This window comes from Cetorhinus maximus, chromosome 2, assembly GCF_964194155.1.
Source record: "Cetorhinus maximus chromosome 2, sCetMax3.hap1.1, whole genome shotgun sequence".
In the NCBI taxonomy this organism is placed as follows: Eukaryota; Metazoa; Chordata; class Chondrichthyes; order Lamniformes; family Cetorhinidae; genus Cetorhinus; species Cetorhinus maximus.
Genome location: NC_135880.1, coordinates 98853528 through 98880030, shown reverse-complemented (window position 1 = coordinate 98880030; position 26503 = coordinate 98853528). Strand labels below are relative to the sequence as shown.

Below are 26503 nucleotides of genomic sequence, written 5' to 3'. Positions count from 1 at the left end.
CCTGCCTCTGTCCACAAACTCCAAGACCACAGTCACAATCAACAATATGCCCCTCAACTCAGTTCAGAAGTTCTGCTATGTTAGAAGTATCCTAACCAACAACAACACATTAGATCATGAAATCACCCATCGTCTGGCAAAATCAAGCTCAGCATTCGACAGGCTCACCCACAGACTTGAGAGGGCATGCAGATTGTCTCAAAACAAAGATCAAAGTCTACTGGGCAGTGGTTCTTGCATCAGTACTCTATCGTTCTGAGGCATGGACAATCTACCAGCATTATAAAACAACCAGATGTATTCCATCTTTGCTGGTTAAGATCTATCTGTGGTCATCAAGTAGTAGGTCAAAATCCCTAAAACCAAAGTTCTTGCCGCACACCTGGTATTAAGAGCATATTCATCAGAGCTCAGCTTTCCTGGGCCAGCCATGTGGTTTCCATGGAGCATTCCTGCATACCAGAGGCAATATTCTACAGTCAGCTGAGCACAAGAACCTGCACCACAGGATTCCCAAACTGAGACACAAAGACATTCTGAAAACCAATCTTGGAGCCTTCAAGTTGAAGCTCAGTACATGGGGAAAAAAAAAACAATCCTGGATAGGTCCAACTGAAGAAGTCTCTCCCCTGGCAATCTCAACATTTGAGGAGGAGAGAGTTAGGGCCTACAGGACAAGTGGGCATGCCGCAAAGCGAGTGCCTTCACCCACGCCTCCAAGAGTGACTTCAAATATAATATTTGCAATCAAACCTGCAAATCAAGATTTGATAAAACATCACTTGTGGGACAACACCAAACTAGACAGTGAACAAAAAGTCTTCTTGCTCAACTGTCGAAGAGAAGGGAGAATCCATCATCAGATTATCAAGGCCAGCGTTCTATTAGCCTTTTTGGTTATTTTCTACACCTGTACATGACATTCTAATGATCTATACATCTGGACCCCCAAGTCTCTTTGGACCTCCTTGGCTTCTAGCTTTTCATCGTTTATATGTACCCTGTTCTATCCTTTTTAATTCCAAAATGGATGATCTTACATTTGCCTACAGTGAAATCTAGTTGCCACAGTTTTGCTCATTCACTTAATCAATAAATATCTCTTTATCATTTTATACTTCCAATACCACTTACAATGCCATCTATTATAACCAAAGTAATTTCTTGATAACTGTTAGGCTAACTGGTCTATAATTGCCTGGTTTACATCTCCCAGCTGTCTTAAATAACAGTGACATGTGCAAGAGTGACCCACATTGCTCCTGACCAGCCTCTTTTTCCTAATATAATTGTAAAACAACATTGTGTTGATTTTGATATTCCTTGCAAGTTTCTTCTCATAGCTAGTATGAGCTACAAAAAGGAACTATGTTGTCAACTTTTGCTTTTCTTTGTATCTTTCCCATTCATTAATCAATTTCCCTACACTGCCATCTTTGTTATAATAGTTCCCTTCACCATTTAAAAAACCCACAAACCGACCCCAGGAATGTTTACTTAGCTAAACTTTTAGCTGGATATTAACTTCCCAAATCTACAGCAGATACAAATTTCTAAATAAGTTCACGTTGTAAATAAAATTTACAATATAAGATATGTTTAGTACTCCCTGTTGGAAGGCTACCTTGATTCATAAATGACTTAGAAAAAAATTCTGCATTTACTGTAAAAACACCATCTTCACTACTTACTTACCTTCAATGCTTACTTCTGCGATTCTTTTGGTCTGATCACAGATGAAAACTTTCAGAAGTGCCAGCTCTGCAAGTATATGAAGCTTGATCACATCTTCTAACTTCGATCTTTTTGAAGCTAAAAGGAGTTAAAAGAACACTTGTATAATTAAAATTAAATATTAACCAGCCAAAAAAATGATAGAGGCAAATTATCTGCCTATTAGATAACATTGTGTAAGCTCCAATGTGTGTACGTGTGTGTGTGTGTGTGTGTGTGAGAGAGAGAGAGTGTGAATAAAAGTAAGTGAATGAGTGAATGATGTGCATCTTCCACCCCCGAGGGTGGGTATGTTCATCACATTCACAGGGGAGGTGGAGATTGTGTGAGGCTTTGCCCATTTATGATACCATTTTTACATGCATCCCTTTGAGATAGCTGTGCTGTTCTAATTCTGGCCTCTCATGCATTCCCAATCATAATTGTTCCGCCGTTGGTGGCTGTGCCTTCAGTTGCATAACCAAGCTCTGGAATTACCTCCCTTTATCTCCAACTCTACCTCATTTTCCTCCTTGAAGATTCTTCTTAAGACCTACCTCTTTGACCAAGCTTTTGATCATCTGACCTAATATCTCCTTATGCGGCTCAGTATCATACTTTGTTTTACTTTGCTCCTGTTAAGTGTCTTGGGATGTTTCATTACATTAAAGATGCTATATATAAATTGTTGTTTCTGCATAATCAACACGTGGATCTGATTTCTGCAGAACATATCAAGCTAGGTAGAACACTCAAAAGAACGTAGAGAATAGGGAAGGAAGAATTCTCAACTCTCCCCGACATGTTTTCAGAAGTGAATGAAGTGTAAAATACAGATATGGAATCAACTTAAAAATGATTCAAAACAATGAAAGTTGAAGGCATAATTAAAGTATTGTTTATCAAGCGCACAACGTGCATAAATTAAAGCATAAAGAGCACTTTATTTGTCATTGCCAGTTGGCATAAATTATTTGCTTGTCAATGTTGATGGCTGTCAGTTTTTAATGCCACCCTCATTGCGAATACTTTCAAAATTTTTTTGCATCCTACCCCAGAGTCCCAGATTTTAAAGATGATCTGATCTCCAATCTCCTTGGACATGCCACTGTTTCCTAAATCGATCCAACTTTCTCACCACTTCCTATTTGAATCTCTCTAGTCAGATTTCCACGCCTGCCACAAAGTCACAAGTAGCATCCTCTTTGACTGTGGTGCATTACCCTCCTCACCTACTCCGCAGTCTTTGATATGTTCAACCACACCATTATCTTCCAACAGCTCTCCTCCATTGCCCAAGTTAGTGGAACTGCCTCACTTGGTTCAGTCATAACTATATCTGCAGAAAAATATTCTCTTCCTGTTCCTACATCATTACCTCTGGAGTTCCCCCAAGAATCTGTTAAGTAGGTTTAATAATACACAGGTGGTAGACGTTAATAGGGCATTCGCTTGAGCTCCTGATAAGTAGAGACACTAAAACTGTTGAGTTAGTCCATCTATGCTTATAATGTGCAACTCTAAATAAATATAAAAGTGTGTAAAGATTGATTCCAGCAAAGATCGAATCCTTTGCTAATTGACTTTCTGAAGTAGAACACAGTAATTATTGTCTAAAGGTGAAGGTTGAAAAATAAAAAATATTTTCAGGCTGAAAATTACAATCCCAGTAGCCATTGTGAAAAATGACAAAAAGCAAGGGTAAATTGTCAGGGTCTGATTACCCTCCTATGTTCTCAGAGACTGAACCACATAACCAGTCGAAGACTGAAGTATATGTATGGACATGGGTTACACTCCTATCAAAGGTATGGCCTTGGCATTATCCTTTCCTAGCAGAAATAAGATCAGAAATCAAGTATTTTATGAGCTGGATGCCTATCAGTTGGATAGTGACAAAGGTTTTGACCTTCTATTGAAGTCATTGAACGAAATTTACAAGAAAGATGATTTGTTAAATGCCAGTGGGACATGGTCAGACTTAAAAAGATTTTGAAAATGGTCAGACTTTAAAAGATTTTGAAAAATAGATGGTCATTCAATGGTGGAATGTAGCTTGGACATTCAAAGAAAAGATTCACAAAATTCATTTGGGGATCTTAAATATTGAAAAAAGCACATAAATTGCTGGATTGTGCAAAGATGTCTCCTATGGACTGGCACTTGACTCCAACTGGTGTCCGTTACTTGGAGAGGGAGACCCTATTGGATCCTCTGTCTGCTGCCTTGAAAAAATTCCTGGGGAAACAGACATTTCCTTCTGCCTTCGTGGAACAAATGGAACATTCTGCGGTGACAAACAACAATGATTGCCAGATTTTGAAATGGTCCAGATACTGGAGAGAGGCATCAACATAATGGAAAGGTCAAAGGCAGGTGGAATGAGGATGAAAGAACCTTTGGCAGATTTGGCTATTACAGCAAAAGAGAGAAGTAGAACATAAATAATAAGGAAACAAAACCCAAGAATGCCCAAAGAATAGTTCTTAGGTGCTTCAGGTGTGTCCTGAAGAATCATGTGATGAACTGCCCAAAGCAGGGAGGTGTGAAACTCGAAATGACATGTGAAGCAGAGAATTCTGAGGAAGAGGATGAAGATTGTGGTAAATTTGAACAAATTATACTGGTCACAGGAGTTTTAGTCTTGGGCTGAATTTCTTGGTCACAGACTCCTACAACTATGTGGACAGATTAGTCAAAATGTTACAAATGGGTTCTGATGAAGAGTCATAGGGACTCGAAACGTTAACTCTGTCTTCCTTTCCACAGATGCTGTCAGACCTGCTGAGTTTTTCCAGCAATTTTTGTTTTTGTTTCAGATTACCAGCATCCGCAGTATTTTGCTTTTATCTTAGCCAAAATGTTACCTTGATTCACTAAGTAGTGAGGATAGATGCAAGATATAAAATTACTGCTTGTTTTAGGTTTGGCATTGATAACACATTTCTGTGTGAAATAGCTGAGCAAGCCATTCTATAAGTACTGATGTAGTCTCTAGAGAGGTACCTATAATGTTGAATTGATGCAAAGAATTCATTCCAGTTGATTGGCATATATGGTCCTTATTAATTAGTCTATTGGCGAAAGCCCAAATTGTATGTGTAGTTTTCCTGCTCTAGAAGTTCCATATTTTCTGCAGATTTGATTGTTTTACATACAGGAAGACTGGCTTGCATCAAGGCTGAAGTCTCAGAAAAAATTGGAGAGCTTTGAGACATCGTATAAGGCCATCATAGAGAGACATCAATTCAGGCGATTTAGTAGGTCAAAGGGAATGGAAAGGCCCTGGTAAGGTATTAGGTCATGATGGTAAGACAGTACTTATCAAACATAGCAATCAAATTGCAAACGTTCATTCCTCATGATTAATCAGAATTAATTATAAAATCTTGGACTTTGAGCAACTGATAAAAATCATTGAAAGTGCTCATATCTTTTTGATGAAGGTCCTGAGGACAGGATATTGTAGATCCAGGGCTAGATATGGGTAATGTAAGCAATCATGACACACATCACAGAGCTATCATATCAACTTCCCAGACTGATGAATAGGTGAATATACTCCAGACAGGTGTAGTGAACAGAATAATACAACAATTATAGGGCAGAATCTTGCCCTTGGATGGCGGGCGGGCCCCACCGGCTTGGCGGCGGTCAGGCAGCTGACCCCCATCGCTGAAACGGGGCCCGCCGCCATTTTAAGTGGGCCGCCCAGCGGCATCCCCGACAGGAAGGGGGGGGGAGGGATTCCCCATCTGTCAAAGTGCGCTCTTTCATGCATACGCACGAAAGAGCGCACTTCTCCCTGAGGCAAAGTGTTGTCTCAGGGAGAATACTGAGTGGTAAAAGCTTTAAAAATAGAAACATTAAAAAATTATTAACGTGTCCCCCTCATGTGACAATGCCACACGAGATGGGACATGTTAATAAAGAACACATAAACTTTATTATTTTTGTACAAAACGGACATGAAACTTCATCCCACCAGTGGATGAAGTTTCGTGAATAATCAGAAGCCCGCTGGGGCTCCTGGCCTGCCCGCCAGCCTTCAGGTTGGCCGAGCAGGTCTTTAAGTAGTTTAACTAGCCTGTCAATGGTCTCGATAGACCATTTCGCTGTCCGCCCACCTTCCTAAAAATTTAAATGGCCCAGGATGACATCGGGGATTCCTCCCGACGTCATCCTGCGTCATTTTCCCATCGGTGACCGGGCCCCACCTCCAAATCGCCGAGGGGAAAATCCTGGCCATAGGGTCTGCTGGCAAAGTTACTGATATGTTTAACTATTAGTTGAATGTTCAAGATGATGGTAAAGAAGTGAAGTCCGTGGATGGGATAGAATTGGGCCCCCTGACCTTTGAAATAGATTGTAGACGGCCATGGGGGCAAAGGAGTGCCGAGGTTGACTGGTTAGTAGGCTCACCTTGATGCGCTGGGACTTAGGGCCAGTTGCTTTAGAAACTGGTGGACCCTCTAGCCCTCATCACTCACACCCCTTCACCACCCCCATGACACTCCCAAGGCTCCTCAATACCAACTCATGTCCCCTACCCACCCCTCATGTCCCTTTATACCCTACATGTCCATCATGTCTGCCCACCCACAGCCCCTCGTATCCCCTTTACCCCTATTTGACAACTTATGCCTGCAACCCCTCCCCAATACCCCATATCCCCATCCTACCTACACAGCCAATCACCCAGTATCCACCATAGGCAGGCCTCAGAGGCCATGTGGAGATGAAATAAAATTAAATTTCTAACAACCTGACAGCTGTCATTCATGCACACTTGATAGCGAAAAGACTCTGATTAATGAAACCCATTCAAAGCTTTTAAATCTAAAGTGTTCAATCTCTTATAAAAACAAAGTTTTATTCAGTAGCCACAAAGGCAGCTAGTCCTTTAATAGCCTCTTTAAACTGTCAATCTGTGAACTCAGAACATCTGCTGAGATAACTATAGCTTTTGAAACTCAACCAGGAATTAATGACAGAACAGTAGTTCTTGGGGAATGTCAACAAAAGACTATTGAAACTGCAGGAACAAATGTTTTTTTCCTAACCTACACGAGATAGCCTGAGATAAACCAATCAAAGCAGTTCAGCAGGTTAGTTAAACTCTCGTTAACAGCTTCAGCCTTTTTCAAATTAAAGTTTAAAGAGCGGGTTATTTAAAAAACATCAAATCACAACACTTAAACAGACCTTACCGCCCTTCAAGAGCTTTTATGTCTACTCCATCAATTTGTGACTTCTACACTGCGAGTTAAAGCCCTTGCTATAGCCAAAATGGGGTCTGTTTACACTCAGCACTAAATTCAACTGGCATCACTAAGTTCGGCTTTCCCTCCTGTGTGAATCACGCCCTGGTCCTTGCCCTTTGAAATATTGAATATGTTTGAAATGAGGCAGGACTTCTGCATGTGGGTCTCATCCACCATTTTTAAATGGTCCACAGTGCATTGCCAACTCCATGAAATTCCGCACCTATGAGGCTGACTCTGATCTACTGCCACAATTATATTCTGCAGTATGTAAATATTATGATGCGGCAAAGTGGAAAAAACAGCCACTTTCAAGGTTTGTGCAAATGGTAAAGTGCGATTGCCACCCTTAAGCATGCCACCTGACCCAGTGAATATTCTTCTATGGGAGCAACAAAATCAAAACACTTCTTGAAAAACATCATCAGCAAAATATCAGCAAACAGATGAGAAGAATTGCCAAGAAATCTCTTTAGGTTGGCTCAAGGAAGAACTTCTAATGTGGTCTATCAGGAAATACTTACTGTTTCAACAAACACTGAAGATGCAGACAGTAACAGAACATGTAAAGAATGATACTACAGATTTGAGACTGATGGTGAAATATTCAGAGTATTAACAGACATTGAGGAAATAGGTGTAGATGTAGATATGATGAAAGTATAATAATTTTCGTAATATTTTCTGGTTTATTGTGAAGTGGGTTTATGGGGGTAAGTATAGTTGGGTATTTCTGTGTGGTTTAATTACATTTGGAGTCAAGTAGACTGCAAGCTTGAAATCATAAAAAGATGCTAGGTGCTTGACATGCTAATGAGTAAACATGGATGCTGGCTTAGCATGTAAGGTGTGAGGGGAATTTGCATTTTTAGATAAATTAAGAGATTTGGATTTCAAAGGGATTTTAGTCTGTTTACAACTATCCAGATAAACAAGGCTAAGGAGTGTGTTTATTTTTCTCCAAAGGTCACTGACAATATTGGCAACATGAAAGTTTTTATATTATGGAGGAAGATACAGTTTCAAAGGCACATGGAACAATAGGATTTACACATTAAAAAGAAACATATATAAAGGGGCATGAAAGGCTATGTGGGAGAAGGCCACGTAAGATCTAACAGGATAGTGTGAAAAAACCTTCAAGAAGCCTCCAACCATTTGTGTAGAAGTCTGCTATAACGAAACTGAAGTTGCAGAAAAGCTGTTTGGAATTCCACTGTCAAGTGGGTATTGTGTTAACTTGCTGAGTTTGTTTTAAATCTAAAATCTATTTTGGACTGTTGCTTTAAAGGGGTGTAACTGGGGGTCAGGTTAATTGGGAATTCCAGGATTTATTATAGTAGTGAGTAATTGTAGTCTCATATGTGCTTGAAATCTTTTATTTTGTTAATAAATATTTTAATTTAATTTTTAAAAATCTCTAAATGTCTTAGTGGACTCATTACTTCCGATTTCAGTGCACACATCTTCTCATAATAAATACAAATTACAAAACTGTTGTGATAGCGCAACCAAGTTTCCCTCTTGGATTTGGTCCACCTGGCACGCATCATCTGCCACGTCATAACAGTAATTTTGAACCTGAGGATTTTGACAGTGACACTGAGGAAGTATAGAACGATTAGTAGAAATCGTATAGTAAAAATTTTAAATCTAATTAACTAGTCAAGAAGAGCAAAACAAATGAAACCAAATGAATTGCGAAAATAAATATTTTTTGTCAAACAATGTTTTTGAGTATAATAATCCTGTGTGAATTTAGGTACTTGTGTTTCATATTTGTTGGATTAAAATTATTTTTTAAAAAAATAATCGCGTGAAAGAAGATAATTAAGTGAATTGTTGAATGAAATCTGTGGAATATAAGAAATGCTTCATATAAATTACTTTATAGAAAGATTTTTGTGGCCTGATTTTCAGATTGAATACCTATCTCACTAAGTCTGTATGTCAAATATCTCAGCTTATTACTTCACAAAAACACTGGCCTGAATCTTCAGAGATTCACAGCTGCAAAATCTAGACTTAAGGCTATGATGCACGTTGGGACCCTGTGGAAATCCTGCCGCATGCACATGCATTGCCTGGGAACTCTGAACTTCTGATGGCTTGGTTTTAGCTGCTTGAGACACTACCCAAATTTCTCTTACACTGATCTCAGTGTTGGAGATTTGGACCATATACGCGTGACGTACCTGGATACTTACCCTGGAAATGTTTGTCCATGGTTAATCTCTGGTCTAGCTCAGTGATTCATCAGCATAACTGAACTGAGCACCAATAACTGACCCCTCCCTGCCTCCCATCCCCCCAAATCACCACCACGACTGACCCTCTCTCCCAGCACAACCCCCCGCGACCCAACTACCCCCACCCCCCGACCTAAACCTACGACTTCCCGGAACCTGACCCTACTACCCCGATGCAACCCGGCCATCTGCTCTCATCCCACCACCCACTCACCCATCCACTGAAAGATACAGCACCTAATGTCATAAAAGGGCCGGGGGTGGGGGTGTAATCTCTTCACTTGTCTTCTCCTTGAAAGGCTCATCTGATCCATCGCAGCCAGCATTGCAAGTCCCAGAAGAAACAGCACAAAAAATGTTGGGGCACAGAAATCTTCACAGCAGCAGCAGCAGCGTGCCCTGTATTGCTGCTCCCCGGAAGATCTGGGCTGTTTTCCTTACATTATTTTTAAAAAATCTTATTTTCAATCTTCATCCCTTTATTTCCCCAACAAAGGATGGGTAGCCCAGCTTGAATACAATATATAGCACAGAAACAACTCAAGCAGTTCATTGTGGCGTTTGTGCTTCATTTGGCTTCCTCTCATCTTTCCTTTCAAGTATTTCTGTAGCCCATCTTCCACAACACTCTTTAACAAAAAAATAGTATGCCTGAAATGTGATGCTGACCACCATCAACCTCACTCCCCAAGCCCCAGAATCCCCATTCCAGACTGCTGCTAAAGTTCAGAGCAGTGTCCAATGAGAAATTAACATGCTCCCATTCCCTAATAGTGCTTAAAAAAAGGAGATAGGTTTCCAATTGCTGCATTTTGCATCACAGAATAACAGTGCAGAAGAGGCCCTTCGGCCCATCGAGTCTGCACCGACACATGAGAAACACCTGACCTACATACCTAATCCCATTTACCAGCATTTGGCCCATAGCCCTGAATGTTATGATGTGCCAAGTGCTCATCCAGGTACTTTTTAAAGGATGTGAGGCGACCCGCCTCCACCACCCTCCCAGGCAGTGCATTCCAGACCGTCACCTCTGGATAAAGAAGTTTTTCCTCACATCCCCCCTAAACCTCCTGCCCCTCACCTTGAACTTATGCCCCCTCGTGACTGACCCTTCAACTAAGGGGAATAGCTGCTCCCTATCCACCCTGTCCATGCCCTTCATAATCTTGTACCCCTCGATCAGGTCACCCCTCAGTCTTCTCTGCTCCAACGAAAACAACCCAAGTCTATACAACCGCTCTTCATAACTTAAATGTTTCATCCCAGGCAACATCCTGGTGAATCTCCTTTGCACCCCCTCCAGTGTGATCACATCCTTCCTATAATATGGCGACCAGAACTGCACACACTACTCCAGCTGTGGCCTCACCAAGGTTCTATACAACTCCAACATGACCTCCCTACTTTTGTAATCTATGCCTCAATTGATAAAGGCAAGTGTCCCATATGCCTTTTTCACCACCCCACTAACATGCCCCTCTGCCTTCAGAGATCTATGGACACACACGCCAAGGTCCCTTTGTTCCTCAGAACTTCCCAGTGCCATGCTATTCATTGAATACTTCCTGGTCAAATTACTCCTTCCAAAGTATACCACCTCACACTTTTCAGAGTTAAATTCCATCTGCCACTTATCTGCCCATTTGACCATCCCGTCTATATCTTCCTGTAGCCCAAGACACTCAAGCTCACTGTTAACCACCCGGCCAATCTTTGTGTCATCCGCAAACTTACTAATCATCATGCTGCCGATGACCTAAAAGGCATTAACAATCCTAAATGTTATAAAATACCAAAGCCTCTGGCATGCCTTGAGCAAAGTTATGGGAGTTCTTTTGGTATGCACGAATAAGAAGTTTCTCCTTTGGCTGTGCGTCAATGGAGTATCTAGGATGGTACTGAGCTACAAAAAGACATTACAAAGGGCAGAGGAAAAAAATGTGGCACCTGATTGTTATCCAATACCTCCAGCTGAAAAATATGTTAATAAAAGATAAGAAAAACATTGGACTGGTTGTATTGTTCACCATGGTCGAAAAACCTAGTGCCAACCATCATTTAATTTACACAAGATAAATGTGCATTACTGGCATTCTTAAAATCTAAGCCTACTGGTAGTTCTCCATGGTGTGAATCTTCTGGTCGGCATGCGGGGGTGGGCCCCGCTTGCCGACTCATGAAATGATGCATGGTGACATCGGGCGTGCGTCCTGATATCACCGCTCGTCATTCCAATCTTCAGTTTGGCAGGCACGCACTGGAGTCGGCTGCGCGCCCGCCAAACTATCAAAGGTCTGTTAAGGCCATTTAAATACCGACTGAACTCATAACAGGGCTGCCCGTCCAACCCTAAGCCCAGTGGCCTTCGCATTTTTCATGGAACCTCATCCATAGGCGGGACAAGGTTTCATGAAGGGTTTATAAGTTTAATAAAATTTTTTATTAAAATTCATTGACATGTCCTAGCTCATGTGACACTGTCACATGAGGGTACGTGTTTGAATATTTTTTTCTATTCTTTACTTCAAGTTTTCATAATCAAAGTAATCTCCCTGAGGCAGCTCTGTGCTTCAGGGAAATTTCTGCGCTCTTTCGCACGCATGCGCGAAAGAGCATAGATCTCGACTCTCCCTCCTCCCCCCGCTTCCACAGGGAGCGCTGAGCACTTCCGAGTGTGCGTCACGCTGGGCAGGACTTAATTGGCCCACCCACATAAAACGGGGGCGCGCAGCCGATCACAGGCGGCGATCGGCCATGCACCCGCTCCCACCAAGCCCGCACGACGGGGAGAAAATTCTCCCCCATAAGAAAATATTGGAAAATTATGCATGAATCTTCACCTTAAAGGGATGGCAAGAAAACTGATTTGAAGTTATTTTATCTAATAAAGAAAGTGAAAAATTGGACCTGGATATTTCTTACCTGTTTTTTTCTTTGTGAGGATCTCTTCTTTCTTCCCCTCAATACCAGATACTTGTTCATCTGAGCTGACCTTGGTTTCTGAATATGGGATAAGGCTCTTCAGGAAATGAAGGGAACTCAGCAGAGCTTCAGTGTGTAAATGAACATCCAATGATGAAAAGTTCACCTAAATTAAAATTTAAAGAACACTACTTGAGCAATTCTGATATCAAATAATTCTCAAAAAAACCCGACTATATAAGTACAACATAAAAAAAGTGTTCTGAGTTAATGAAAAACAGAAATCTATTTAATATTGCTTCTGACAATAGTATCTTCTTGAAACATTAGTTAAAAATAATTCAATTCCAACTCTATCCTTTAACTGCTCCATTAAAGTTCATGTAGCTATTTTCTCCTCACATGTGGGTATATTAGAACCTGTCCTGCATTTTCAAAAAATTCATTCACAGGATGTGGGCTTCGCTGGCTGGGCCAGCATTTATTGCCCATCCCTAGTTGCTCTAGGTGGTGGTGGTGAGCTGCCCTTCTTGAACCAGTGCAGTCCATGTGGTGTAGGTACACCCACAGTGCTGTGAGGAAGGGAGTTCCTGGATTTTGACCCAGCAAAGGAACAGCGATATGTTTCCAAATCAGGATGGTGAGTGACTTGGAGGTGCACTTCCAGGTGGTGGTGTTCCAATGTGTCTGCTGCCCTTGTCCTTCTAGGTGGTAGTGGTTGTGTGTTTGGAAGGTGCCGTCTAAGGAGCCATGGTGAGTTCCTGCAGTGCATCTTGTAGATGGTACACACTGCTGCTAATGTGCGTCGGTGGTGGAGGGAGTGAACGTTTGTGGATGTGATGCCAATCAAGCGGGCTGCTTTGTCCTGGACAGTGTCAAGCTTGTTGAGTGTTGTGGGAGCTGCACTCATCCAGGCAAGTGGGGAGTATTCCATCACACTCCTGACTTGTGCCTTGTGAATACTGGACAGGCTTTGGCGTGTCAGGAGGTGAGTTACTTGTCGCACGATTCCTAGCCTCTGACCTGCTCTTGTAGCCACAGTGTTTATATGGCTAGTCCAGTTCAGTTTCTGGTCAATAGTAACCCCCAAGATACTGATAGTAGTGGATTCAATGATGGTAATGCCATTAACCAAGGACGATGGTTATATTCTTTCTTGTTGAAGATGATCATTGCCTGGCACTTGCGTGGCACAAATGTTACTTGCCACTTGTCAGTCCAAGCCTGGACATTGCCCAAGTCCTGGTGCATTGTTATTACTGAGCATGTTCACATCTTTATGAAATAAACTACTCAAATTGCCATCCATGCATAAGGAAAATAAAAATGTGTACACTGTAAAACCACACATTGGGCAAGATTTACCTTGTGGGCTTCTGAACTCTACTATCAGACTCAAATGTGGTCAGAAGCTGCGTTGTATGAGAAATAGCTACTTGTGATTTTCCTCAGACGGCCAATCAATGGCAAGAGGGCAGGCTTGCTGCCTGGTTGGGTTCTCAAAGGTGGAGGGTCAGAGGCCATTCAGCTTGAAAGATGCAGCAGGCTGTGGTGTCAGGTAAGGTACAACTTGTGGGCGGGGGGGTGGGAAAGTCCCTCTGCAGAGCAGCCTGAGGCTGCTGCTGCACCAAGGAAGGCAGGAAGGTAGCTAAGGAGGGCTTGTAGGTCTCGCTGGAACGCTGGTCTTCTGGCCTTGCCATGAGGTCTCCTCCAGGCAGTTAAACTAGCCCCTGCCACCTGCAGGAATCTGAAGGTTGACTGGAAAATTCCAGTATGCCTCCATTAACAGGCCCTTAATAATTAATTGGCTACTGCTGCATATGGATAAGTAGCTGTGTCACCCCAACCCGTCTCCAGGGAATGGCCTAAGGACTAGATGAAGCCAGGAAACCATGGCACTAATTTTAGCACCCACTTATCTCGTTCTAAGTCCCACTGGGACTGAAAAATCAGGCCCATTATCTTTCCTATATCCTATTTTAAACACCCAGTTGATCTCTTGGATAAAACCGAGAGTCAAGGCCAAATGTAGGCTTCATTTAAAGCAGGTTTATACAGCAGAGGGATAATTAGATTAAATGTATTTGAGTTTACATTTTGAAATCATATATTCTGTTCTTGGATTTATAAATCCATTATAATTTAAAATATAAATTATGCTGTCTACATTTATGATGCAAACTGTCTATGTCAGCACACTAGAGAACAACTTCATCTTAAATGACAATTTTATGTTACAAACTCTGATTTTAATTCCTATGTAATTTATAATGGTAGGCGAGGTCTTGTGGTGCAGTGGGTAGTGTCCCTGCCTCTGAGCCAGAATTTCCAGATTTGAGTCCCACTCGAGCACTTGATGTCCATGGAAGGTGTGTTCTTAAGGTGGCCAAACAGACTGATTATCAACCTGTAAATCCTTCCAATACCCATATGGAAGGCGGTAAAGAATGGGAGAGTCGCCTGGTCAGCCATGCTTGGCGCAGAATGGTAGCCCTCAAGCTAAAGCCTCTAGCGACAGCAAAACCAGCTATGGAAACTGATGTAAGCACACGTCTCGTCTGCCTTATACACCACTAGGCGTGGGGAGAGAAAAGAAGTAGGAGAAGAATTTACAATGGCTGAATAAATCAAATTCTATCTTTATTCTATACTATTCTGGGCCAGAAACTTACAGGCCTCCACCAGCAGGTTTGCAGGTGAGTGGATGGGAGAGGGGTGGGCCTGTAAAATACAACAGGTGGCCTCCTTGCCACCCTCCTGCCTGCAAATTCACAGGAGGGGTGGGGGGTGGGGAAAAGAGGTTGGCAAAAAGAGGTTGGCAAGGGCGAGGCCTAGGGCAACCTGCATGCCCTAACTCCATTGAAGCCCTTGGGTGACCTATTAATGGCCACTGAAGGACCATTTCCTGTGCAGCCCCAATTTTGTTTGGGGGGGGTTAAGGAATGTGGGGAAGCAGGTCATGTCATCCTGCTCAGGCCTTGGACGGGGAGTGCGCCTCCATTGCTGGCCCCCTCTATGGTCGGGCGCCCCCTTCCTCTAGATCATTGGGGATTGAAATTCATAACTCTTACCCATTATTCTGTGAAACTGTAAATGGGGTGGGGTTTTTTTTACTGGACATAATTTTTATCTGCATCAAGTTTAATGCTGTGAAAACACAGCAAAACCATATGCAAGATATCTGGGCCTGGAGTTGCCATTAGGTTGTGCTGATTTTTTCAGGACAATCCAGCCAAATCAGCCAAACCAGAAAATGGATGAAGTAAACAAGTATGAAGATAGCAGCTCGTCACCGAGTGGAGCCCAAAACAGACGTGAGCTTGGGAATTTGGTGAGTGAGGGAATAAGAGGCAGTGTAGCTCAGAGTATACTCTTGGGAAATTGTTGAATGAGGGAATTTTAAGTTTAAAGGTTAATCTCTTTCTAAAATTTGTTTGCATTTAACTACAATTTACTGTTAAATTTAAATTTGTTCACTCTTAGTCAGGGATGAACAAGTTCCCTACTGGAGAGACAGCTACAATTAGTTGATCAGATAGCTAGTTTGAACTGGATTTTCTAGCCAACAATGCTGACTCATCTCTGTACAATTTCAGCCAGTGTAAATACAGGATGTATTGCGATGCGTACAAAGTATGCAAGCATGAAGATAGCAGCTCGTCACCGAGTGGAGCCCAAAACAGACGTGAGCTTGGGAATTTGGTGAGTGAGGGAATAAGAGGCAGTGAGGGAGGAGGTGCTGCTCTGGCCTTTTATAAAAAAAAGAGTGGACCAAGAGGGGGAGCCAGAGACCAGCAGTGATCATGATAGCTGAACCTTGAGAGCATTAATTAGGTGAGCAGATAGGTGAGTAGTTGGTGAATTTTAAGTTTTTTAAATTCTCTACACAGGGACAGTAGTTTAAACTGATACTGGGGAGATACACGTATTGCATTAAATTTAGAGCTCAAATAGTTACACCGCAAAGCTACAGATAATTATCGAGTTCTAAGCTTAAAGAATTAAATAAAAATCAATAAAGATGGCAGAGCAAATGATGTGATGCAGCTGTAGCATTTGGGAGCTGGTGGAAACCTGTGTGATCCACAGCAACCACATCTGTAGTAGGTGTCAGCAAATGTCACTCAGAGTTGATGAGTCAGAGTCTGAGCTTCAGACACTTGCACTTTTGGAGGTGGAAGGTTACCTGGACACTTTGTTCCAGGAGGCAGTGACACCCTTTAGGCTAGGCACTTTGAATTTCATCTGCAGTCAACGACAGGAGGGTCTGGCTGCAAGTGAGGCACATATGGAGATTCAGAAGGCAGCATTGGAGGAGCCTCAGTGCTCAGAATTGTCCAACAGGTTTGAGGATTTTGCATCTTGTACGGATGAGAGCAGGGGCTGCAGGGAGGTTGATCGAATGGACCATAGCATTGTGATGCAGGAATCCATTGAAGCAGGAGGAATAAATAGAACTGTCATGATAGTGAGGGACAGTATAGTCAGGGGCACAGACAGTTCTCTGCGGCTGAGTCCAGAAGGCTCTGTTCCCTACCCGATGCCAGGGTTTGGGACATCAGCTAGGGGCTCAAAAGGAACTTGCAGTGGATTGAGGAGAATCCACTTGTCAGGATAACAACATAAATAGGACTAGGAAAAAGGTTCTACTTTGGCATTATGAGCAGCTAGGGGCTAAATTAAGAAGCAGAACCTCAAAAGGTAATAATCTCTGGATTCCTACCTGAACCATGAGCTAATTGGAATATGACAGATGTCAGGTCAAAAATACAATCAAGAAACAGGCTAAATATAGAAGGCTATATAGGGGAGGTGAAAAAGCAAATAAGAGAAGCAAAGAGGGAGTATGAAAAGAAATCGACAGCTGGCATAAAGGGGATTTCAAAGTCTTCTATAGGCATATAAAAGGATGGTAAAAGGTGGAGTAGGGCCTGAAGTGAGGTAACTGAAAATGTTTCATACCAAGATTGATATTAAGATGTACATTAATAGCTTTAGAATAGACAAATGTAGCTACGAGAGCTCTTTCTATAAATGATGAGAAATATAGCCAACACTGCAGGCATATGTAGCCAGTACTGTGGAACCAACTAAAAATCACAAGCCATAAAACTTAATGGCCTTCATAGCTTGTGTAAACAAGGTATTAAGGAGATAAGGAAACAGACAGGGAGTCATCAGGCCCCAGACGCTAACAAACTCCGAGGCCAAACATTGAGATAATGGAACATCCGAAGCACAAAGTATCCCACTCGTTCATTAGACTATGCGATTCGTGTGCTAAAGCAACATCAGTGATTGACAATTGTACCAAAAGTACTATAAATTGAGACGCAAACTTTGACGGAATTTTCCCAAATTTGCATTAAGTGCGGTAGCGGTGGGTAAAACGACATTTTACTCGCCATAGGCAATGGCATGTTTTCAGGCCGTATCATCCCAAGCCCACCTCATTATTCATGCACTCCCAGGAAACACGCCGTTTCCATGGCAGGCGGGCGGGCCCCTTATTTGCCCGCCCACCATCACCCTGCCGTTGCATCACGCCAGGCGCATATTTAATGGCCAGCCGCAAGGACAGCACTCATTGCTTCCAGCTCACCATTGCTGCCTGGGAGACATGGCCCTCAAAGGCAAGAAAACTGCAGCGCCCCGGTGTAATGACGGGACCCTTGAGCAACTGCTGGGTGCCGTGGAGGCCTGCCGGGATGCCCTGTATCCCCGCTCTGGCCGCAGGACGGGCAGCAATGTGACCAATCTGGCTTGGGAGGCGGTGGCAGCGGTGGTTAGCACCAATGCTCCTCAGAAGAGGATGGCCACCTAGTGCCACAAGAGGATGAATGATCTCCGCGCCGCCAGGGTAAGTCACTCTTTTCATTACTCTCAACTCTCACACTCTCAAACCCCAGACACATTCACAGGGCCCTCACTCACTGCCAGTTCAAGAGACATCACCATTCACTCTCTCACACTCACCGTCATTGTCCATATCCTGTCCATGGGACCATACCACCTGCACAGACCAGGCACATTTATCATCTGGCCTGGCAGGCATTCTGTTTACACTTTCTCCATCTCTATCCATGCAGGTCAAGCTGGCACACAAGAGAGAGAGGTCGCAGACTGGTGGCGGAAGGCCCGAAATCAAGGTCTTCATGGACTTTGAAAACAGTCATCCAACTGGCGTGCAAGGATATGGACCGGTCCTGTGCTGATGGTGAGGTCGGCGCTGCTCTACCAAGTGAGGATCCAGCAGTACAACATCCATCAGACAACCATGCCATGAGCGCACATTTGTCAATCAGCCGACAAGAATCCATGACTCAGGGCCTCCAATCAAGCCCCGAAGAAACCGCTGAAGAAGAATCTGGAGGCACCCTCCCTGAAGTCCCATCACAGCGCTCACCCACACCCTCCACCAGTGTGGAGACACACATCTCAGTGGCACCGAGCTTCCCAGGTGCCCGGCACTCAAAGGACAGCCGAAGACCAGAAATTTGCTGAATCCGAGTCAGATGATGAGCCTCTGGACTCGGTCATGTCGCAGCTGCTGGGGCTGCAAAGGCAAGCTCAGGAACATCAGGAAGGGATGTCAGCTACACTCTTCAGATTGCAAGGCACAATGGAGGAGTCCGACCGCCTTCGCTCCAAGGTGATAGCGCCAGCATGCCAACGCACCGAGGTCAAAGCTGGCAGGGTGGCTGCGGCCATGCAGATCTTGGCCCAGGATTTTGTTTCTGCACTGCTGCGCTGGCTCAACTTCACTGCTGATGCCATAGTTGGCCTCCAACAATGTGTAAGCAAGAGGGGTGGACAGGCAGCTCGATCTCACTCTAGCTACCTTTGCTCCTCAAGGAGTCAGCCTGGGAACCTATAGGGAGGAGGATCCGCAGGAGCACACTCCAGGCCCATCCATCCAGGTGACTCCAAGGGTGTCAGGCCCATCCGACTCCCCTCTTCCTGTGACCTCAGCAGCTCTAGCTCCATAGGCCAAGGAGGGTGCCACTGGCACACAAAAGGACCCTGAAAGCAGGCCTGGGACCTCCAGAGGACGCCTGCCAAAGTCATCACAGACAGGGTGTCGCAGTCAGCAGGCTGTCTCCAACACCGTTGTGGATGCCCAGGGAGCATCAAGATGTAGCGGCAAGGTTAGGTCAATTAAGGAGAATTAACTCTTTCAGAGTCCACCAAATAAACTAACAAAATCAGGGACAAAATAAACACAGCCCCTAAGTTAGGGTAATTGTAAAACTAAAGACAAATTTTAAAGGAAACTTACAAACAGCAAATCAAAATGCGATAAAGTACCCCAGTCCCCGTGGTGCCCACTGGGCATGGAAGGCCTCGACGGTGCCGGAAGACACCGCATGCTCCCTCTCCAGGGACACCCAGCCACAAACATAACCACGGAAGAGGGGATTGCATAGCCTGGGCACAGGTGTTAATCACTTGTACATATTGTTTAATATTGTCAATAAACTCCCAAGAATGTCTTCCTGCCTATGGCTCCTTGTTCCGATGAGCAATGTTCTTGTCACTCAGATGTGAAACCTTTCTGCGCAAGATAAAGGCAGGTGTCTCAGTCCAGGGCCTCTTCCCTGTGCTTTGTGCAACCTTCAGACCAAAGTGATGGTCTGGCCTCACACTCACTGGAGCCCTTAATGATGCCTGCATCTCGGCAGTGCTTATCATTGCTGCCAGAATGTAGCAGGCAGGCACTCAGGGTCCTCTCATTGACCCAGTGTGCTCTCAGCACCTTTAAGGAGGGGCTGGCCCCCATCTCATCAGCATCTGTGACCACTGATGCTGTGCTCCAGCTCCTGAAGGGCTCAGGTGCTGAAGGTTGACAAAGCATCAGATGCTTCTAAAGTTTCATGGCTGCTTCTCCATGAAATGATCCTGATCATGGAGTGCAAGCGAGCTGCCCTCGGCCAGACAGGAGTCTGGCATTCTCTTGGCTGTGTGAAGTTTTATGCAGTGTCTTCAATGTATGTCGTCATCATTCTCCTGCAATCGAGCGACTATTAGGCCCTCCAGCACCTCTCCATGACAGGAGCATTCTCACAGAGGGTATTCGCACTGCCATAAGCCAGACTGGAGTCAAACGTTCACAAATGCGATGTAAAAGGACTATGGGGTCCCCTCACTGAATGTCATCATCATCCTCCACAAATCTAGCAGCTATGAGGGCCTAGCAAGCATGCCTGCCTTGTCTAGCCAGTGCGAGGGCCTCATCCCAGTCATCATCACCTCCGAGGACTTCCTCAGCCTCATTCCCATTGGCATTCTCCTCATCGGAGACGACATGCAGCTCTTCCAGCTCCTCTTCAGCCAGCTCATCTCCCCGTTGGAGCGCTAGGTTGTGAAGGGCGCAGAAGACGACAATGCGTGACACCCTCTGCGGACTGTGTCTCAGGGCTCCACCAGACTGGTCCAGGCACTGGACCCTAATTTTCAGCATCCCAATGGTCTGCTCTACCAAGTTGCGAGCTGCAGCATGAGCCTCATTATACTGTCACTCTGCTGCAGTCTGAGGCTGCCGCCACGGGTGTCATCAGCCATGGCCTCTGCAGGTAGCCCCCCCAGCAGAGGAGCCATCCCTGCAGCTTCTGTGGACCCTGGAAAACCCCAGGGATCTGTGACCGACGGAGGATGTAGGTCGTGCACACACCCTGGAAACCGTTCACACACCTGCAGGATGCGTTTCTGACGGCTGCACACCTTCTGCACATTCAGCGAATGGAAGCCCTTGCGGCTGATGTAGTCCACCATGTGTTGCGATGGAGATCTGAGCACCACGAGTGCAGTTGATTGCACCCTGCGCCTGTGGGAAACCCGAGATCTGGGCGAATCCAATTGGTCTTGCACCCTGGCTGTCCTGGTCCCAGGCGAAATGCACAAAGTTGTGTGCCCTCGTGAAGATGGCATCCGTGATGTCATGGATGCATTTGTGGGTGGAGGCTTGAGAGATCCCACAAAGGAGCCACTAGCATGGAAATTGAGCACTGCAGTCACTTTCACAGCTACTGGCAGTGGATGCCCTCATGTCCTTGTGGTGCCAAATCCTGCAGTAACTGGCAGATGTGAGCAACCAGTTCCCCAGACATTCGCAGTCTTTGGCAACACTGGTTCTCAGTCATCGGCAAGAATGAAAAGTGGCGTCTATAGACCTGGGTGTCGCTAGGCGCCGGCTCATTGTGGCTCTTGGATGGCGTGTGCAGGAGGTTGCTGAGGTTCTTCCTGAGGTTGCTGCTCCTGCCTCTGCGCAGCCAGGAGCCAGTTGCTCTCTCCTCCATTGTCTGTAGGCCATCAGGCATACAGCTAGTTCACCAGGCTCCATGATCCTGATGTACTCCTCCTGCAGGATGAGAGAGAGAGAGACAGATGGTTAGCATGGGTGCACTAAGAACCTGTCCTGGTTAAGTGTGATGGCCCCTTTACACTTCCCGGGGCGTGCTGGCCACCATTAGGATGGCCAGAGTTAGTGCACTGCATGGCTGCCCTGTTAGCTTCAGCCATGGGGGAAGACTGGTCCAAACCGGGATGCTGGCATTGCAAGTGAGCGCCTCCAGCAGTGACTTGCATTGCAAGTGAGCGCCTCCAGCAGTGACTGCTACATGGCCAGCTTTAGTGAGGAGATTGTAAAACGTATGCAGTCCAACTGCTCTGCAGTCTACCAAAGTGTTCTTGCGTTTGCAGTCTGTGCTGGAGGGGGGGTAGCCCTGGAGAACTTGGTGGCACTTTGATGCCTCTGCATTGCATAAGTAGGCAGGTAAGCTAGGAACTTGAGCCCAATCATATCAATGTTTCTGCACCTGAACTGCCTCAGTTGCAGGGGAACAGTCACTTTCTACAGGTTTCCCCAATGTGTGGCCACTTCCCTCGCCCACCCTATCCCCCCACCCCAAATGCTTGTGCGTTATATTCAACGACAGGACTCCCTTTCCCCGCTACCATTTGCCTCAAAGGCAAGGCTACACTTGCTTCCCCTCACAAGTCGTCTCAAAGGTGGTGCTGCACTTGGCCCCGCTCTCCCTCACCCTCACCCTCACGAATCACCTCAGAGGCAGGGCTGTACATGCTCTCCGCTCCCCCTTACCCTCAAGTCGCCTCAGAGGCAGGGCTGCACATACCCCCCACTCCCCCTCACCTTCAAGAGTCACCTCCGAGGCAGGGCGGCACTTAACCCCAACCCCCTGGTGCCCCTGAAGCCTGCAAAGCAACAGGTGACCCTGGCGAGCTCTGCAAACGTTGCTGTGCACTCACTTCCAGTTCACCCAAAGTGCAGGCCACCAAGTGCATGTCGCCTCTGTGCTGTTGTGAAACATGCTAGCGTGCTTTCCCACCGATGTGGACGGACGATCCAGTGTGGGTGCAAGAGCCTGGCGGGATGGCCTGATAATGATCTGCTGATGTATTACAACGAGGTTCCTGACGACTGATGGCGGGAAACGTGGCCCGCTATTGGCGGGCTGAGCGGACAATCGCAACCTGCCTTCCCGCCGTCCTGAAACTCATCGCGCCATATTGTCCGCTCACACCACCTATCACGCCCGCTGCCAGCGGGCACAGGAAATTCTGCTCTTTGTATTACTGAGCGATCCTTGGGAAAGCAGCCAGGATAGATCTGAGCTCTCCTCAGCATACGCTACTGGAAAAGTGGATTACACAGCATCAGCTTCAGCCTGCTAATCTCTGAAGTGATACACCATTGGACTTTGGATTCTGGACTCTAGACTCAGGTGAAACAATAATTCTTTTTTTGTCTGTGGTCTTTGCCCTGTACCTCTTTCTTTCCTTTATCCCTCTCTTATTGTCTGAATGTACCGGGAGCTACATGGTGACAACCCCCTCCCATGTTTTGAGTGTGTGTAAAAATAAACTAACCCTTTTAGTACACTGTAATAATAGGGAATTGGATCACACCAAAACCAATGGATTGGGAAAATACACCACCACATAAAGGACATAATTTTCTGTTTACTGACAGTGAGAGGAGAAATCAGGGCTGTTTTAAATTAAGCCCCCACCTGTCCATAACAAAGTGGATTTACACATGGAGGCAGGGTGCATAGCTGAGATATTAAATGAATATTTTGCATCGGTCTTTGCCAAGGAAGATGATGCTAACCAGGTCAAAGTGAAAGAGGATGTAATTCAGACACTAGAAGGGTTTACAATTTATAACTTCAAGTGGATAAAGCATCTCGACAGGACGAGAGGCATCCAGGGAGACTGAGGGAATTGACATTGGAAAATGCGGAGGCACAGGTCATAATTTTGCAGTCTTCCTTAGATTCAGGGGTGGTGCCAGAGGACTGGAGAATTGGAAATATTTGAGCCTCACATCAAGATTCCATCTTGGCAACTCTGTTTTATGTGCATGGAATGGTCTCATCTCTTCAGACACCGGTGAATTTGACCATCCTTGCAATACCTGGTCTCGGACTTTTGACAAAATTGGATCCCAGTTTGTTCAATTCCTTATTTGCTTCACACAGACCAGCAAGGAGCCCAAGAAATTCAACACAAATACAACTTCTTGCGGCACTGGAGCATGTACAATGCTATCTGGTAACGGGAGACGACTGGACATATAAACATATGAATTAGGAGCAGGAGTAGGCCACTCAGCCCCTCGAACCTGCTCTGCAATTCAATAAGATCATGGCTGATCTGAATGTAACCTCAACCTCACATTCCTGCCTACCCCTGATAACCTTTCACCCCCTTGTTAATCAAGAATCTATCTAGCTCTGCCTTAAAAATATTCAAATACTCTGCTTCCACCACCTTTTGAGGAAGAGCGTTCCAAAAATTCACAACCCTTGAAAGAAAAAATTTCTTAAATAAGTGACCCCTTATTTTTAAACAGTGACCCTTAGTTCTATATTCTCCCACTAGAAGAAACATCCTCTCCACATCCACCCTATCAAGACCCCTTAGGATCTTGTGTTTCAATCAAGTCGCCTCTTACTCTTCTAAACTCCAGTGGATGCAAGCCTGACCTGTCCTCATAAGGTAACCTGCCCATTCTGGTATTAGTCTAGTAATCCTTCTCTGAACTGCTTCTAACATATTTACAGTTTTCTTTAAATATGGAGACCAGTACTGTACACAATACTCAGATGTGTTCTCACCAATTCCCTGTACAACTGAAGAATAACCTCCCTACTTTTGTAATTAATTGCCCTCACAATAAATGATAATATTCTATTAGCTTTCCAATTATCTGCTGTACCTACATACTCACCTTTTGTGATTCATGCACTAAGACACCCAGATCCCTCTGAATCTCAGAGCTCTGCAATCTCTCATCATTTAGATAATAAGCTCCTTTTCTCATTCTTCCTGCCAAAATGAATGATTTCACATTTGCCCACATTATACTCCATTTGCCAGATCTTTGCCCACTCACTTAACCTATCTATGTCACATTGTAGCCTCCTTACGTACTTTTCACAAATTACTTTCCTACCTATCTTTGCGTTGTCAGCAAATTTAGCAACTATTCCTTTGGTCCCTTCATCCATGTCATTTAAATAAATTGTAAAAGTTTGAGGCCCCAGTACCGATCCCTGTGGCACACCACTCATAGAAACATGGAAAATAGGAGCAGAAGTAGGCCATTTGGCCCTTCGAGCCTGCTCCGCCATTCATTATGATCACGGCTGATCATCCAACTCAATAGCCTGCTCCCGCTTTCTCCCCATATCCTTTGATCCCTTTTGCCCCAAGAGCTATATCTAAATCCTTCTTGAAAACATACAATGTTTTGGCCTCAACTACTTTCTGTGGTAACGAATTCCACAGGCTCACCACTCTCTGGGTGAAGAAATTTCTCATCTCAGTCCTAAATGGTCTACCCAGTATCCTCAGACTGTGACCCCTTGGTTCTGGACTCCCCCATCATCGGGAACATCCTTCATGCATCTACCCTGTCTAGTCCTGTTAGAATTTTATAGGTTTCTATGAGATCCCCCCTCATTCTTCTGAACTCCAGCGAATATATTCCTAAGCGACTCAAGCTAGCCTCATATGTCAGTCCCGCCATTCCAGGTCTAGTAAACCTTCGCTGCACTCCCTCTATAGCAAGAACATCCTTCCTCAGATAAGGAGACCAAAACTGCACACATCCTGCCAACCAGAAAAAGACCCATTTATGCCAATTCTCGGTCTCCTGTTAGCTAGCCAATATGTCACCCCCTACACCATGAGCTTTTATTTTCTGCAATAACCTTTAATGTGGCACTTTATCAAACGCCTTCTGGAAATCTAAGTACAGTGCATCCAACGGTTCCCCTTTATCCACAGCATGTGACTCCTTCAAAGAACTCCAATAAATTGGTTCAACATGATTTCCCTTTTACAAAACCATGTTGACTCTGCCTGATTGTCTTGAATTTTTCTAAGTGCCCTGCTATAATATCTTTTATAGCTTCTACCATTTTCCCTATGACAAATGTTAGGCTAACAGGCCTGTTGTTTCCTGCTTTCTGTCTCCCTCCCTTTTTGAATAAAGGAGTTATATTTGCTATTTTCCAATCTAATGGAACCTTACACGAATCTAGGAAATTTTGGAAAATTAAAACCATTGTGTCAACTATCTCACTGCCCACTTCTTTCATGGCCTTAGGGTGAAGTCCCTTTGGACCTGGGGATTTGTCCGCCCATAGCCCCAACAATTTTCTCAATACCACTTCACTGGTGGTTGTAATTTTTCCAAGTTCTTCCCTCCCTTCCATTTCCTGGTTTACAGCTATTTCTGAAATGTTACTGTGTCCCCTATAGTGAAGACCAAAGCAAAATACCTGTTTAATTCATCCTCCATCCCCCTACTTTCCATGATGAATCCCCCCAGAATCATTTTCTATAGGACCAAAGCTCACATTGTTAACTCTTTTCTTATTTAAATATCAATAGAAACTCTTACTATCTGTCTTTATATTACTAGCTAACTTTCTCTCATACTCTAATTTTCCCTTATTAATCTTTGTTTACTTTGCTATTCCTTATATTCTTTCCAATCTTCTGACCTGCCACCCATTTTGCGCAATTATATGCTTTGTCTTTAAGTTTGAAACTGTCTTTAACTTTTTAGTTAAACATGGATGGTGGGCCCTCCCCTCGGAATTTTTCTTTCTCATTGGAATATATATATATTGTGTATTCTGAAACATGCACACCTGGATAGTGCATAGTGGTGTACTCATACACCGATAAAATCAAACCCAACGTTGAATTCTGGCTGAGGCTATTGGCAGAATGGCTTTATCTTCACTAAATAAACCCATGAGTGGCTTATGATCTGACACTATGGTGAAATGTCAACCATGCAGATACTGATGGAAT

The 26503-nt window shown here is 44.5% G+C and overlaps 1 protein-coding gene across 6 annotated transcripts in view; it reads right to left on the bottom strand.

The window, feature by feature from the left end:
- The window catches only part of vps13a (vacuolar protein sorting 13 homolog A), a 523321-nt gene that overhangs the window by 289577 nt on the left and 207241 nt on the right, over positions 1–26503 (bottom strand). For all 6 annotated transcript variants that reach the window (XM_078567491.1, XM_078567508.1, XM_078567499.1 and 3 more), the window contains 2 exons: positions 12152–12317; positions 1696–1812 (listed from right to left, as the gene is read on the bottom strand). In XM_078567491.1, coding sequence (XP_078423617.1) covers positions 1696–1812; positions 12152–12317 — 283 coding nt within the window. The remainder of the gene's footprint in view (positions 1–1695; positions 1813–12151; positions 12318–26503) is intronic.